The 17,289-nt window shown below is 42.5% G+C and overlaps 1 protein-coding gene across 4 annotated transcripts in view; it reads right to left on the bottom strand.

The window, feature by feature from the left end:
• LOC122563766 (nuclear GTPase SLIP-GC-like) overlaps positions 1 to 17,289 on the bottom strand; it is a 147,118-nt gene that overhangs the window by 112,004 nt on the left and 17,825 nt on the right. For 2 of the 4 annotated variants that reach the window (XM_087976961.1, XM_087976960.1), the window contains exon 3: positions 13,015 to 13,071. In XM_087976961.1, the coding sequence (XP_087833087.1) occupies positions 13,015 to 13,071 (57 nt within the window). Of the gene's footprint in view, positions 1 to 13,014; positions 13,072 to 15,823; positions 15,971 to 16,536; positions 16,572 to 17,289 lie in introns of those variants that run through there. The other 2 variants (XM_087976963.1, XM_087976962.1) reach the window with 2 other exon arrangements.

Here is a 17,289-nt window from a genome sequence, read left to right as displayed (position 1 = left end):
TACTTAATTAATATTTTGCATCAGGATTTACTGTGGAGAAAGACAAGGAAACTAAGGAACTTGGAAAAATAAATATTTATGTCTTGAAATAGTCCATATTACAGAAAAGGATGGGCTGGACATCTTAAAAAACATAAAGGTGGACAAATCTCTGAGGCCTGATCAGATGTATCTGAGGATGTTGTGGGAAACTATGGAAGAAATTGCGGGTCCCCTAGCAAAGTATCATCTGCCACAGGTGAAGTGCTGGAGGACTTCAGGATGGTTAATGTTGTGCTTTATTTAAGAAAGGCTGCAAGGAGAAGCCTGGGAACTATAGACATCAATGATAGGCAAGTTGTTGGAGGGGATTTTGAAAGATAAGATGCATTTGGAGAGGCAAGGACTGATTAAGGATAGTCAACATGGCTTTGTGCATGAGAAATCTTTTCTCACAAACTTGATTTGAGTTTTTTTGAGGAAAAGACCAAGAAATAGATACGGGCAGAGCAGTGGATGTTATCTATATCAACTTTCGTAAAGCCTTTGACAAGGTTCCACATGGTAGACTGGTTAGTGAAGTTAGATCACATGGGATTCAGGGAGAGCTTGCCAATTAGCTATAAAATTGGCATGATAGTCGGAGACAGAAGGTGGCAGTGGAGGGCTGTCGAAAGGACTGGAGGCCTGAGCGCAGCAGTGTTCCACAGTGATCAGTGCTGGGTCCACTGTTGTTTGTCATTTATATAAACAATTTGATTTAGAATTTAGGAAGCATAGTTAGTAAGTTTGTGGATGACACCACTATTGGTGGTATACTGGACAATGAAAAAAAAATCTAAGATTACAAAGGGATTTTGATCAATTCCGCCAATGGGCTGAGGAATGACAGATGGTTTTAATTTGGATAAATGGATTGCATTTTTTTTAAATGAACAAGGACAGATTGTACTGTGGATAGTAGAACCCTTGGCAGTGTTGTTAATCAGAGAGGTTCAGGTACATTGTGATGCAACTTTCAAAGAACAAACAGACAGAAGGCATTTGGGACGCTTGCTGCCATAGGTCAGGCCATTGCATTTAGGAACTGGGACGCACGTTACAGTTATATAGAACATTGGTGACGCCACGTTTGAAGTACTGTACAGTTCTGGTGTCCAACTATCGGAATGATATTATTAAATTAGAGAGGGTCAGCAGAAAAGATTTACAAAGGATATTACTAGAACTGGAGGGTTTCAGTTTTAAAGAAAGGCTGGTACTTTTTTCATTCCACGGTAGGAGGTTGAGGGTGACCTTACAGGAAGTTTACAAAATCATGAGGGGTATAGATCAGGTGAATAGAAAAGTCTTTTCCCTAGGTTAGGGGAGTTCAAAACTAGAAGGCATATTTTTAAGGTGAGAAGAGAAAGATTTAAAAGGAACCTGAGGGGCAACATTTTCACAAAGGTGGTTCACATTTTTTTTAGAACATTACAGCGCAGTACAGGCCCTTAAGCCCTCAATGTTGCTCCAACCTGTGAAACCAATCTGAAGCCCATCTAACCTACACTATTCCATTTTCATCCATATGTCTATCCAATGACCATTTAAGATTATATCATATTAGATTAGATTAGATTAGATTAGATTCCCTACAGTGTGGAAACAGGCCCTTCGGCCCAAAAGGTCCACACCGACCCTCTGAAGAGTAACCCACCCAGACCCATTTTCCCTCTGACTAATGCACCTAACACTATGGGCAATTTAACATGGCCAATTCACCTGACCTGCACATCTTTGGACTGTGGGAGGAAACCGGAGCACCCGGAGGAAGCCCACGCAGACATGGGGAGAATGTGCAAACTCCACACAGACAGTCGCCCGAGGCTGGAATCGAACCTAGGACCCTGATGCTGTGAGGCAGCAGTGCTAACTACTGAGCCACCGTGCTGCCCCTTAAATGCACTTAAAGCAGATGAGTCTACTGCTGTTGCAGGCAGGGCATCCATTCCATACCCCTACTACTCTCTGAATGAAGAAACAACCTCTGACATCTGTCCTATATCTGTCATCCCTCAATTTAAAGCTATTTCCCCTCGTGCTAGCCTTCACCATCCAAGGAAAAAGGCTCTCACTGTCCACCCTATCTAACCCTCATGTGGAAAGAACTGCCAGAAGAAATCGTAGACAGGTACAGTTACAACATTTAAAAGACATTTGGACAGGCATATAAATAGGAAAGGTTTAGAGGTATATGGGCCAAATGTAGGTAAATAGTATGAGTTTAGTTTGGGAAACTTAGCATGAATGACTTGGAACGAAGGGCGTGTTTCCATTATGTATGACTGTTGTTGTGGTTCTGTTCGCCGAGAACAGAACCACAACAACGAGCACCCGAGCTACAAATCTTTTCACAAATTATGTATGACTCTATGGCTCTGTGGCCAGGTTTAAGAATCCTGAAGGCTATGTTGTCTGCCTGGTGTCTGCATTCAGGATATCTCATCTGGGCTGCAGAGGAATTTGGAGTGGGAGGGGAAAGCTCCAAATCATGGTCCAAATAGCTAACAACAATAAAGGTAAAAAAAGGAAAGAGGGAATAGCTCGGAGCTAAATTAGAAAGCAGAACCAAAAAGGTAATAATCTCTGGATTACTATTTGAGCCACCAACGAATTGCCACAATATCCACAAGATTAAAGAGGTCAACATGTGGGGCTCAAAGACTGGTGTGCAAGAAACAGGTTGAAATCCATGGGACATTGGCAGCAAGCAGGAGCTGTTCCGATGGGACGGGCTTTATCTGAATCTTGTTGAGACCAGGGTCCTTGCGAATTGCTTTACTAGGGCTGTGCATAGGGCTTTAACTAAATAGTGGAGAGATGGGTTCAGTTGTGTGGAAAACAATTAAAGGGGGGCAGACAGCAGAAGTTAAAGTTGCCAGAATAAGTAATAGGACAGAATATGGAAAGGGTCAGGAATCTAACGACAGGCACACCAGGCAAAGGGACAACTATGAGAAGGGGGTCAGTCAACACAGGTCTTGGGGTGTTATACTTAAATACACTGAATAAGGTAATGAGCTTGTAATGCAGGTTGAAATTGGGAGGTACCATGTTGTGGTGTCCCAAACGTGGTACAAGGTGATTGAGATGAGAACTGAATATCTAAGAATACACATCCTGTTGAAAGGACAGGCAGATGAGGAGGGGTTGACTAAATAAAATATATGAAAGCGATAGCAACAATAATATAGAGTCGGAAGGTGTAAAATCTCTGTGAGTAGAGATGAAGAATTGCAAAGAAAAAGGACCCTGATGGGAGTTTGTACAGGTTTCCTAGCAATAGGCAGGATGGGGTGTCAGTAATCAGGGAAGAAAAAAAAATAAGGAGATTAAAAAATGCACGTAATCAAGACACTATTAGAATAATCACTGGGGACTCCAATACTCGCAGAGATCATAATACAATAGAAGTCACCCTGCAGTTTGAGATGGAGATGGTTGAATCAGGTGCAAGGCTATTACAATTGAATGAAGGTAACTATAAAGACATGAGGGAGGAGCTGACCAGAGTTGATTGGAAGGGGAGCTTAGCCAGGAAGGCAGTGAAGCAAAAACAGAAGGAGTTTCTGGAGTTTAATTTGGGAAGCACAGCAGAAATTCATTGAAAGGAAGAAGAAACACGTTAAGGGGATTATAAGACAACCATGCCTGACCAGGGAACTCAAGGACAGCATAAAAACAAAAGAAAAAGCACACAGTACAGTGAATATTGGTGGGAAGGCAGAGGATTTGGAAACCTTTGAAAACTAGCAGAGGATAATTTAAGAAGCAATAAGTTGGGAGAAGACAAAATGATCGAAAGCTTGCGAGTAATAAGATTTGAAGAGTGTTTTCTAAGATGTCTAAAAAATTGAGAGGCAAGAATGGACATTAGATGCTAGAAAATGAGGCCAGAGAAATAGTAATAAAGAAATGGCAGAAGAACTGAATAGGTATTCAGCTATAATGGAAAACACTAGCAGCACACCAGAACTTCAAGAGTCAGGGGCAGAGATGAGTGTAGAGGTCATCACTAAGGAGAAAGCACTGGGGAAGCAGAAATTTCTGAGGGTGAATAAATCACTTGGACTGAATGGGTTACACCCCAGGTTCTGAAGGCGTTTGTAGGCAAGTGGGCAAAATGGCAGATGGAATAAAACGTGATAAAATGTGAGCTAATGCAATTTGGAAGGAAGAACAGAGGCATATACTATTTTCGAAACAGGGAAAAGGCATTGGAAATATGAAGTACTAAGGGATTTGGGAGTCCTAATTCAGGATTCTCTTCAGATTAACATGCAGGTTCAGTGACGGTTAGGAAAGCAAAACCATGTTGGTATTCATTTCAAGATGTCTAGAATACAAGAGCAGAGATGTACTGCTGAGGCTGTATAAGACTCTGGTCAGACCATAGTTATAATATAGTAAGCAGTTTTGGGTCACGTATCCAAAGAATGAAGTGCTGGCATTGGAGGAGATCCAGAGAAGGTTTACAAGAATGAAGCTGGAGATGAAGAGCTTGATATTAGATTAGATGAAGAGCTTAGATTAGATTACTTACAGTGTGGACACAGGCCCTTCGGCCCAACAAGTTCACACCAACCCGCCGAAGCGCAACCCACCCATACCCCTACATTTACCCCTTACCTAACACTACAGGCAATTTAGCATGGCCAATTCACCTGACCTGCACATCTTTGGACTGTGGGAGGAAACCGGAGCACCCGGAGGAAACCCACGCAGACACGGGGAGAATGTGCAAACTCCACACAGTCAGTCGCCTGAGGGGGGAATTGAACCCGGGTCTCTGGAGCTGTGAGGCAGCAGTGCTAACCACTGTGCCACCGTGCCACCCTATATATGCTCCTTGTCACATAAGGAGCAGTTGAGGAGTCAGGGTTGTACACAATGGAGTTTAGAAGGATGAGGGAAGATCTGATTCAAAATTATAGAATATTGAAATGCCTGGACAGCGTGGACATGGAGGAGATGTTTCCATTAGTAGAAAAGACGAACACCAAAGGACACAGCCTTACAGTGATGGGACGACACTTTTGAACTGAGATAACAGGAATTTCTTCAACAGCTGTCCTTCAATCTTATGGCAACTCTTCAATATGTGCAGAGGACGTGAAAGTTAGAAAGTTAAAGTCAGAGCCCTCCCTTGCTGTGCACAGCAGTCTTGGATATATCTCATCTGCCACATTATCAAAAGGATGTGCATGCTTTGGAGAGGGTGCAGATGAGGTTCACTAGGATGTTGCATGGTATGGAGGAAGATAGCTATGAAAAGAGATTGAGTAGATTAGGATTATTTTCATTGGAAAGACCGAGGTTGAGTGGGGACTCGATTGAAGTCAACAAAATCATAAGAGGTGGATAGCAAGAAGCTTTTTCCCAGAGTGGGGGGGGGGGGGGGAGGGGGTGGGCTCAATTACTAGGGGTCACGAGTTCAAGGTGAGAGGGGAAAAGTTTAAGGGAGATATGCGTGGAAAGTTCTTTGTGCAGAAGGTGGCGGTTGCCTGGAACACGTTGCCAGTGGAAGTGGTAGGGGTGGACACGATAGCATCATTTAAGATGTATCTACACGGATACATGAATGGGCATGGAGCAGAGGGACACAGACCCTTAGAAAATAGGTGATGGGTTTAGATAGGGGATCTGTTCCATTGCAGGCTTGGATGGCCGAAGGGCCTGTTCCGGTGCTGTAATTTTATTTGTTCTTTGTAAATCCTGTCCCTCAAGATTCCCTCCAACAATGTGCCCACCACAGATGTCAGGCTCACCACCTATAGTTCACTGGCTTTTCCTTACCACCTTTCTTAAATAGTGGCACCACATTAGCCAATCTCTAGTCTTCCAGCACCTCACCTGTGACTATCAATGATACAAATATCTCATCAAAGAGCCCAGCAATCCTTTCACTAGCTTCCCACAGAGTTCTCCGGTACACCTGATCAGGTCTTGGGGATGTAACCATTTTTATCTGTTTCAAAACATCCAAAATCTCATCTCTAATATGGACACATTTCAAGATGGCACCATCTATGTCCCCATATTCTATACCTTCCAAGTCCTTCTCCACAGTAAACACTGATGCAAAATACAGATGAACCTCGATTATCCGAATATAAATTATCCAAAAATCGGATTATCCGAAGAAGATCTCCAGGTCCCGACAGAAATTTTACATCAAAGACGTCCAACACTGATTGCGTATTTTGTTTACAGTGATTAAAAGTGCTGCCGAGAACAGTCCTGGACTGATGGGAGCACAGGCACCGTCTCTAAATGACTGACCTCCCACCCTCTTCCCACACTTTCCCTGGAGTTCGACACAGACGTGTACCCTGGACCCCCCCTTCCCCAGATAATCTCTCTAACATTGTTGTCTACAGGACAGAGGTGGAACCTGTCAAAAAGTTGCAGTAAAAAGTTGTATGTGTGTGTATGCTCACTCCCCCCCAAAAGGCAGTAGCAGTAATCTTGTTGTTGGTGTCCAGTTCGGCTGCCCTGGAGACGGGGTGGGGGCGTGTGAGGATGGGGATGGGGGCGGGGTGGGGACTGTGTTGGACAGGATTTTGGGGGGGGGGGTTGGGGGTGCGGTGTTGGACGGGCTTGGGGTCAGGTGGGGGTGCGGTGTTGGACAGGGTTGGGGGGCAGGGGCTCATTTGCTGTGCTGCTGCTAGTCTCTTGAACAGAGAGCAGACTTAATAGAAAACTCCGAGCCCCAGAGGAAAGACATTGAATCGATTAACCGAACAATCAATTATCCAAACGAAATAGTGCTCGCCCATCTCCTTCGGATAATCAAGGTTCCTCTGCACTCATTTCATATCTCTCCCATCTACTGTACCTCCACATAAAGGCTGACTTATTGATATGTGAGGGGCGCTATTCTCTCCCTAGTTACCCTTTTGTCCTTAATGTATTTATTAAAATCCTTTGGATTCTCCTTAACCCTATTTGCCAAAGCTATCCCCTTTTTGCTCTCCTGATTTCCCTCTTTAGTATACTCCTACTGCCTTTATACTCATCTAAGTATTCATTTGATCTTTACTGTCTAAACCTGACATTTGCTTCCTTCTTTTCCTTAACCAAACCCTCAATTTCTCTCGTCATCCAACATTCCTATACATACCAGCCTTGCCTTTCACCCTAACAGGAATATACTGTTTTTGGACTCACGTTACCTCATTTCTGAAGGCTTCCCATTTTCCAGCCATCCCTTTACCTGAAAGCATCTGCCCCCAATCAACTTTTGAAAGTTCTTGCCTAATACCATCAAAAGTAGACTTTCTCCAATTTAGAACTTCAACTTTTAGATTTGGTCTATCCTTTTCCATCACTATTTTGAAACTAATAGAATTATGGTCACTGATCCCAAAATGCTCCCCCTCAGTCACCTGCCCTGCCTTATTTCCCAAGTGTAGGTCAGGTTTTGCACCTTCTCTAGTAGGTACATCCAAAAACTGAATCAGAGAATTTTCTTGTACACACTTAACAAATTCCTCTCCACCTAAATCCTTAACACTATGGCAGTCCCAGTCTATGTTTGGAAAGTTAAAATCCCCTACCATAACCACCCTATTTTTCTTACAGATAACTGAAATCTCTTTACAAACTTGTTTCTCATTTTCCCACTGGTTGCTAGGGGGTCTATAATACAATCCCAATAAGGTGATCATCCCTTTCTTATTTTTCAGTTCCACCCAAATAAATTCCCTGGATGTATTCCCAGGACTATCCTCCCTAAGTAGCAGTAATGCGATCCCTTTCCAAAAATGCCACTCCCTCTCCTGCCATCCTTTCTATCCTTCCGAAAGCATTTGTATCCTTGATCGTTAAGCTTAACATTCCAGGATAGAAATCAGCCAAATCTCTAGAATTGCTATGAAATCCCAGTCCCATGTTCCTAACTGTGCCCTGAGTTCATGTGCCTTCCTCATTATGCCTCTTGATTGAAGTAAATGCAGTTTAATTTATCAGTTCTACCTTGTTCTCTGCTTTGTTCCTTCCTGCCCTGACTGTTTGACTCGCTCCCTTTCCCAACTGTTCCAGTCTCAAATTGATGTCTTCCCTCACTATTTCCCTGGATCCTACACCAGCACCAAACCCCACACCTCCTCTGGCTGCCCACATTCAGTGTGTACTGCTACTGTTGGTTTCTGTTTATTTTGGAGGAAACCTGATTCCTGAACTGGCTGAATTATATAGCTAATGTGTTAATTGGTATTCCTTTTTTATTGAGGACTGATTTTTAAATTGCCTGATCTACACAGTCAATGTGTTTTAGTTCTCATTAGGAAACAATTGTTTGACTGGCTGGTTACAGCCTGTGTGTTACTCTTTGCTTTTACTTTGGGAAAAGGACAGTGCTGATTTTGTGGCAGGGCTTAGCCCTTGCACCCTGACTTTCTTTTTTTTTTGTATGTGTTTTCACCTTTTTTTTGGTGTTTGGGCTGAGCCCCTATAAGAAAATGCACCTTTTCAGATGAGCTGTTCCTGTGGGTAGGCCTGGCCTTTTGTCGGTGGACTAGGCCTCTGTAAAGACTGAATACCTGTGAGAGTGCTGGAAGGTGAGCATTTGCTGCATCCTGGAGTTCAGGAGTGGTCTCTGCCTTCAGGAGTGGACCAAATCCCTGTGAGTTAACTGCACCTTCACAATGTGTTCGAAAGTGGACCTGGTTCTCTCTGGATGGACCAGGCTTTTATGAAGACTGAACACTGGTGTGGTTACTGTGGGGTTTGCATTTGCTGCCTTCCGGAGTGGACTCTGCTCTCGGTTGTGGATTGTTTCTGGCAATGAACTCTGCAGACTGGAGTGGACTCTATTTCTGACAATGCACTTTGTATACTGGAGAGGACTCTGTTCCTGGCAATGGACTCTACATTTGGAAGAGCACTGTTTATGGTAATAATTGCTGGAGTATTCTATGCACTGTTTCTTATCCAATTGGACTGTCTTGTATTTATGTGTTACAGCTGCTTCTGTGATGACTGAAAGTGGGATTTGAGGATTGTCCTCATTTCTCTGAAAACTGGTTGAATGGTAGGGTTTGGGGTCTGGCTTTGCCACTCCTCTCCCTTGTAAATTTCTGTTTCTCTGTACACAACTTTTAATGTTAATTGTTTGTAAACTGTACTGTTTAATAAAATAATAAAAACTGGATCAGTGTCAAGGACTATCCATGTGTAAGTAAGGTGTGATTTGATGACGGGATATAAGTCTCCGTGGAGTCATTCAAGTCTCCAGTGGTTCTGTGGCAAGAAGTGACCTGAAATAAAAAGTCATTTCCCTCAACAGGGCACTTTCATTTTCTCAGGGCTGGGGGAATCAGGCCGGTTTTAAAGAAGAGCCATACTGGGTCCAAAATCTTCACTCTGTTTTGGAATAAATTGGTTCTTTTGAGAGTGGCAGGCAGTGATGAGTGGGGTACTACAAGGGTCAGTGCTGTGACCCTAGCTGTTCACAATATACATTAACAATTTAGACAAGGGAATTAAATGCAATATCTTCAAATTCGCAGATGATACTAAGCTGAGTGGCAGTCTGTGCTGTGAGGAGGATGCTAAGAGGCTGCAGAATGATTTGGACAGGCTGGCTGAGTGGGCAAATACTTAGCAAATGCAATATAATGTGGATAAATATGAGGTTATTCACACAGGTGACAAAACAAGGAAGGCAGAATATCTGAACGGTGGCAGTTAAGGGAAAGGTGAGGTGTAATGAGTCTGAGTGTCATGGTAGAACAGTCACTGAGGGTTAGTGTGCAGGTCTAGCAGGCGGTGAGGAAAGCTAATGGCATACTGGCCTTCAAAGAAGACGATATATGTATAGGAGTAGGGAAGTCCTGCTTCAGTCCTACAGGACCTTGGTGACGCCACTCCCTGAGTATCATGTGCAGTTTTGGTCTCCTAGTCTGAGGAAGGATATTCATACTATTGAAGGAATCCAATGAAGATTCACCAGACTGATTGCCGGGTTGGCAGAATTGGCATATGCACATTGACTGGGCTTGACTCATTGAAATTCAGAAGAATGAGGAGGTGTCTCATTGAGACATATAAAATCACAGAACATAGAACATTACAGCGCAGTACATGCCCCTCGGCCCTCGCTCAATGTTGCACCGACCTGTAAAACCAATCCGAAACCCATCTAACCTACACTATTCCAATGTTGTCCATATGTCTCTGCAATGACCATTTAAATGTCCTTAAAGTTGGCGGGTCTACTACTGTTGCAGGCAGTACCGTTAAGAGACCAGATGGGACTGAGGTTCACAAGGAGGGGGTGTTAGCAATTCTGGTAAGTTGAAAATAGATAAGTCCCCTGGGCCGGATGGGACTTATCCTCGGATTCTCTGGGAAGCCAGGGAGGAGACTGTCAAGCCTTTGGCTTTGATCTTTATGTTGTCATTATCTACAAGAATTGTGCCAGAAGACGGGAGGATAGCAAATGCTGTTCCCTTGTTCAAGAAGGGAAGTCGAGACAACCCTGGTAATTATAGACAATGAGCCTTACTTCGGTTGTGGGTAAAGGTAGGAAAAGGTTATGAGAGAGAGGATTTATAATCATTTGGAAAGGAATAAGTTGATTAGGGATAGTCAACATGGTTTTGTGATGGGTAGGTCATGCCTCACAAACCTTATTGAGCTCTTTGAGATGGTGACCAAACAAGTGGATGAGGGTAAAGCAGTTGATGTGGTGTGTATGGATTTCAGTGGGTGTTTGATAAGGCTCCCCATGATAGACTATTGCACAAAATATGGAGGCATGGAATTGAGGGTGATTAAGCGGTTTGGATCAGAAATTGGCTAGTCAAAGAAGACAGAGGGTGGTGGTTGATGGAAAATGTTCATCCGGGAGTTTAATTACTAATAGTGTACCACAAGGATCTGTTTTGAGTCCACGGTAGTTGGTAATTTTTATAAATGATTTGGATGAGAGCGTAGAAGGGTGGGTTAGTAAATTTGGAGATGACACTAAGGTTGGTAGAGTTGTGGATAGTGCCGAAGGATTTTGTAGGTGACACAGGGACATAGATAAGCTGCAGAGCTGGGCTGAGAAGTGGCAAATGGAGTTTAATGCAGAAAAGTGTAAGGTAGTTCACTTTGAAAGGAATAAATTGAATGCAGAGTACCATATTATAGGAAGGATGTGAAAGCTTTGGAAAGGGTTCAGAGGAGATTTACTGGGTGTTGCTTGGTATGGAACGAACATCTTACGAGGAAAGGAAAAGGGACTTGAGGCTGTTTTCGTTAGACAGCAGAAGGTTGAGAGTTGACTTAATTGAGACAGTTAAGATAATCACAGGGTTAGATAAGGTGGAGAATGAGAGCCTTGTTCCTCCGATGGTGATGGCTAGCACAAGGGGACATAGCTTTAAACTGAGGAGTGATAGATATAGGACAGATGTCAGAGGTAGTTGTTTTACTCAGAGTGTAGTACTAATTCATGATGAGACTGAACAGATTAGGTGCAGGAAGAATGTTCCTAATGTTGGGGAAGTTGAGAGCTAGGGGTCACAGTCTAGGAATAAGGGGGTAAGCCATTCAGGACTGAGATGAGGAAGAATTTCTTCACTCAGAGTTGTGAACCTAAGCAATACTCGACCACAGAAAGCTATTGGGGTCAGTTTGTTTGATATATTCAAGAGTGAGCGAATCTTGTAAAGGAGGACTAAACAGATTGAGAGAAAAAAAAACTCAGGACAAATTAGTAAGTTATATAAAGATTGACAATAAGAACTTCATGAAATGTGTAATGAGAGAGACAGAGAACAAAGTGAGCATAAGTCCTCAAAAATGAATCTAGGAAGATGGTTTTGGAAAACAAGGAAATGACAGAGGAGTTAAACAGATATTTTGCATCAGTCTTTAATGTGGAGTAATTAAGTATAGTCACCATCATTGAAGGTGCTGTATTACATAGATTGATGGGGCTAATGGTAGGTAAGTCCCTGCCCTTTATATCTGAGGATCCTAAAAGAGATGGCGGTGTACTGGTTGTAATTTTTCAAAAACACATGGATTCTGAATAAGAACTGGAGGACTGGAAAACTGTCCATGTGCCATCCCTACCCAAGATAGGGAGGGAGACAACATGCAAATAACTATAAGCTGATTAGCCTAAAGTGGAGAAGACAATGGAATCATTCGAGTAAGTAATAGCAGCATATCTTGAAAATCATAATATAATCAAGCAGAGTCAGCATGGCTTCATAAAACGATAGTAGAGCCTGACCAATTCATTAGAGCTTTGAGGAAGTCCCAACCAGAGTGGTTCGAGGGAAACCAGTAGATGTTTTGTATTTGGACTTCTGTTCGACAAGGCACCTTTCAAAAGCAAAAAAAAAGAGAACCTCGGATGCTGGAAATCAAACAAAACCAGAAATTGTTTGGAAAACTCAGGGTCTGCAGCAAGTGCTTATTTTTGTTCAATCAAGATCAGAAATAGAATTTGAAAAAAGCTATTCAAATAAGACTTCAAATTTTTTCAAATGTTTGGATTTTTTTTTTAAAAAGTCAGTTATTGCTAGATTTCGCCAGCTGTTGAGATGAGCCTGAGGAGTTACCATTAAAGGATTTACACTGCATGGCTGATTACTATCTAACATTCTCACAGTGGGCTGTCTTCAACTGAACACTTTGATTGACAATCAGTGGTTATATAATAAGTCTGCTTTCATAAGATTGTGTACTTGAGTGAAATGTTGCTTTCACAGATGATTAATTGAAGGAATTACAATGTACTGATTTTCTTTAAATAAACCGTATCTTTTAAAATAACAAAATCATTAATAGACTGAGAACTTTATTTTATCACAGGAAGTGATGAGAAATCAGCCATACCACACTTCAATCTCAGTTCCATTGGCCTCTCCAGCGGGGACTACACTCAGCTCCCAGCAAAGTTAGGGATGTAGTCTTTTAAAAATGAGCATAGAACTCAATTTTCTGAATCCAAAAATAAAAAGCTCAACATTATGACACAATGAGCTGTACCTGAGGAAGTGCTGTTGGCTCCCTCTGAATCTTCCAACTCCATTGTACAGACCAGATCTGAAAGTAAAACATTTCTATTAATAGCCAAAGATATTCTTCAGTGTGAAGTTGATTCTAGATTTACCATAAACAAAGTGATCCTGATTGTAGATGCCAACTGCTTTTTATGACTTGAACATTTCTCAGGTCTCCAATCCATTTCAAAACCTCTAGACTATAGGGAGAGTCTATCCTTGAAAAACCTGTTATTTTGTAGAGTGCTGTCATTACAAACATATCACTACAGGAAATAGACTTATACTTACAAATATATACAAAGTTAAAAATAACACAACACCAGGTTATAATCCATCAGATTTATTTGGAAGCACTCGCTTTCGGAATGCTGCTCCTTCATCAGCTGGTTATGGAGTATAAGATCATAAGACACAGAATTTAATGCAAACGTTTACAGTGTGATGCAACTGAAATTATATATTGAAAAAGATCTGGATTGTTCATTAAGTCTCTCATCTTTTAGAATGACCATCTTGGTTTCAGTCCTTCAGTTTCAGTAAATCCCAGAACTTTTTTTTAAAGTTACATTCTCAGATGAACTTTAACAATAGGTGCCATGTTGTCTCAGATAATGCATTGAAGTTGCGAGGTGCCCTGTGTGAGGCTGTCTGTGCACTAATGTTCAGTCTGATTCTATTCCTAAAAAAGGGATTTCGAGAATCTTAATGGATTCCGTGCAGTTTTTGAGCAAAATAAAATACAATTCTGCAAGTACAAATTCACCCCACAAAGTTATGTGTGTCTGTGTGCTTGTGGGTGCGATTGTGTGTGTGTGTGTGTGTGGTCATTACGGTTTCTTGAAAGTACTCAAGGATGGCCTCATAAGAATGGGTTACGATGCTCAACTCATTGACCGCTTGTTCCGACCTGCCACAGTGAGAAACCGTAATGACCTCCTCAGGAGACAGACACGGGTTGCAACTGACAGGATACCCTTTGTCGTCCAGTACTTCCCAGGAACCGAAAAACTACACCATGTTCTTCACAGCCTGCAACATATCATCAATGGGGATTAGCGTCTTGCCAAGACCGTCGCCACCCCTCCACTTCTTGCCTTTAAACAACCAGCAAACCTCAAACAGATCATTGTTTGCAGCAAACTGCCCCACTTTCAGGACAACACCAGACAAACCTGTCACGGCAGATGTTGCAAGGCGTGTCAGAATGTTCACACAGGTACCACCATTACACATGGGGACACCTCCCACCATGTATGCAGCAGATACTCATGTGACTCAGCCAACGCTATCTATCTCATACACTGCAGGCATTGGTGAGACTGAGCAGAGGCTATGGCAAAGGATGAATGGACACTGCACACCAATCAACAGACAGGAGTGTTCCCTCCCAGTCGGAGAACACTTCAGCGGTCTAGCATGTTTGGCCTCGGACCTACGGGTGACTGCCCTCCAAGGCAGACTTCGGGACAGGCAACAAAGAAAAGTGGCCAAGCAGAGGCTCTCTCTCTCTCCCCCCACCCACCCTCTCTCTCTCACACACACACACACACACTCCTACAGACCCACTCACACAGACTCTCTCTCATATGCTTACATATACACACCCACACTCGCACCCCTTTACACACACACAGAGACATACTCTCTCACAGACACTCATACCCTTCCCCCCCGCCCCCACCCCACAGACACACATGACTGTGGGGTGAATTTGTACTTGCAGAATTATATTTTATTTTGCTCAAAAACTGCATGAATCCATTAAGATTCTCGAAATCCATGTTTTTAGAAACAGAATCAGTCTGAACATTGGGGCACAGACAGCCTCACACAGGGCACCTCACACCTTCAATGCATTATCTGAGATGACATGGCACCTATTGTTAAAGTTCACTTGAGAATGTAACTTCAAAAAAACGTTCTGGGATTGACATACGGAAGAACTGAAACCAACATGATCATTCTAAAAGATGAGAGACTTAACAAACAATCCAGATCTTTTTCAATATATAATTTCAGTTGCATCACACTGTAAACTTTTGCAATAAATTCTGTGTCTTATGATCTTATACTCCACAATCAACTGAAGGAGCAGCACTCCAAAAGCTAGTGCTTCCAAATAAACCTGTTGGACTATTACCTATTGTTGTGTGATCTTTAACTTTGTACACACCAGTCAAACACCAGCACCTCCAAATCAGGACAAATATGCATGTTACATTTCTGTATTATTTTTCCAACGATGTGATTGGAGCAGGGCTGTGGTTAAGGAAGAGAGAGACTTCAAGATGAAGGGGAAGAGAGAGGGAGGAAAGTGGCAAAACACTGCAAATACTAGAACTTTTCACAAAATTATTTGCAATATTCTGCAGGTCAAGCAGAGAAAAAGAGTCAACACTTCAGAGATGGTCTTTCTGATCAGACTGAAAACATCAGAGGGACAGGAAAAGAGGAATTGGGAATGGACAACAAAACAAAATGATGAGTGCAAAACAGAAGAGATTAAATGGCATGAGAACCAAAAGAAGATGGACTGAAAAGAGACAAAGAAACAAAAGTTGGGTCTGAGGAATCGAAATGACGGCAGGAGAATTAATTGCAGAGAAAGTTGTACAAGACAGTGCAAATCCAGAACTAATGAATCATTCAGATGCAAGCATTTCGCGGGCTTTGGGAGGTCTGGTTGAAGGCCAACTCGAACCCAGAGGTCCTTAACAATTAATCACGTCTGAGTAATGAAACTTCTACGCCTTCAATTAATCCTGCTCAATAATTACATCTCACATACTCACTTTTCCAACCTAAATCTTTCCAATCCCGCCCTGTGCCCTACACTGGACCAGTGCGCTCTGGATTCGATTCGGGAGCTGGTCCGGTTCTGGCATCAGGTTCGGATCGCGATGGGAAAGTTTGAGGAGGAGGACGTCAGTTTCTATTACTCTTCTAGACTCGATGGTTCTTCAATATTTCGTGACGTGACTTTCGTTTCCGGTTTTCTTTCAAATTTCTGACATCCTCTGTCCTTGCTCAAACCGCCAACGCCTACCAAATAAGCGCTGCACTAAATGGCTGCTCAACACACTCCCATTTTAGTTAGAAACAACATCAGAGTCAGACACAAAACAAACAGCTGGCCACTCCGGGGATACAGCTGCACATTTCATCCCGTTCACAATGGTCTTCTCACACAAATCCTCATTCGCGCATCAGTGACACTCCGCTACCTCCACTCTCAGTCATTTCCACACTCACTAACTAGTTACACTAATTTCCACACTTACGAAACAAAGATGTGGATGTACCGGTGTTGGACTGGAGTGAACAAAATTAAAAATTACCCAACACCGCGTTATAGTCCGACAGGTTTGGTAGAGCTTCCAAATAAACTTCATGGTCTACATCCTGATGTTGAGTGACTTTTAACTCACTAAACAACAATGCAGCAAATTCCACACTTACTAACTTTCAGATTCTGTAACCCCAGGACATTAATATCCACACTCACCAGGCGAGAGACGTGAGCACCTCTTGCTGGGTTTCCCAATGCACTTCTAACTTACCAGTTTCACATTCAGCTCCGGTGGAAAGTCTCTGCACCAATCAGTGTCTGTGACTGAAGATGTGCAGAATTTTACAGGAAATGAAAAGCGAAATTCATTTTATATGTTGCTTAACCTGTTTGCAACTTAGATGGATGTGTGTTTGCCTAGCTTTTCAGAACTTTATTGAAGTAACGTTTCTCCAGATAGCGGAGCTGGCTAATGTATACAATGTATTATAACCAGCAGGTAGGCTTTGGCTAAACCGGCGTCATTTCATACAGTGCTTGTTTGAGAGGATTTGCCTGTTTGAAGGCACAAAGTCAGAGGTCATACGACACCGTTTTATAGTCCAACAGGTTTATTTGAAATCACAGATTCGAAAGCTTGTGATTTTGAATAAATCTGTTGGACTGTAAACTGGTATCATGTGACTTCTGAATTTGTCCACCCAGTCTAACGCTGGCATCTCCACATGGTGTTTGAGCAGGGACAGAGAATGCCAGAAATCTGAACAAAAAACAGGAAATGCAAGTCACGTCAGGACATGTGGAAGAACCATCGAGTCTAGAAGGGTGTTCGAAGTTGATAATCCTTTTCAATTTTCCCTAATGTGATCCTCACCTGGTCCTAGAGCTGGACCAGCACCCAGTCTCAATCCCAGAACTTGGTCTAAATTCCTAAAAATCTCAGACCAAATAAAAACAAAAAACAACGTG

Source organism: Chiloscyllium plagiosum, unplaced genomic scaffold (assembly GCF_037043375.1).
Source record: "Chiloscyllium plagiosum isolate Xiang-an unplaced genomic scaffold, Cpla_swu_hap1 HiC_scaffold_30, whole genome shotgun sequence".
NCBI lineage: Eukaryota > Metazoa > Chordata > Chondrichthyes > Orectolobiformes > Hemiscylliidae > Chiloscyllium > Chiloscyllium plagiosum.
The sequence above is the reverse complement of the archived record's forward strand: the minus strand, read 5'-3'. Positions and strand labels throughout refer to the sequence as shown.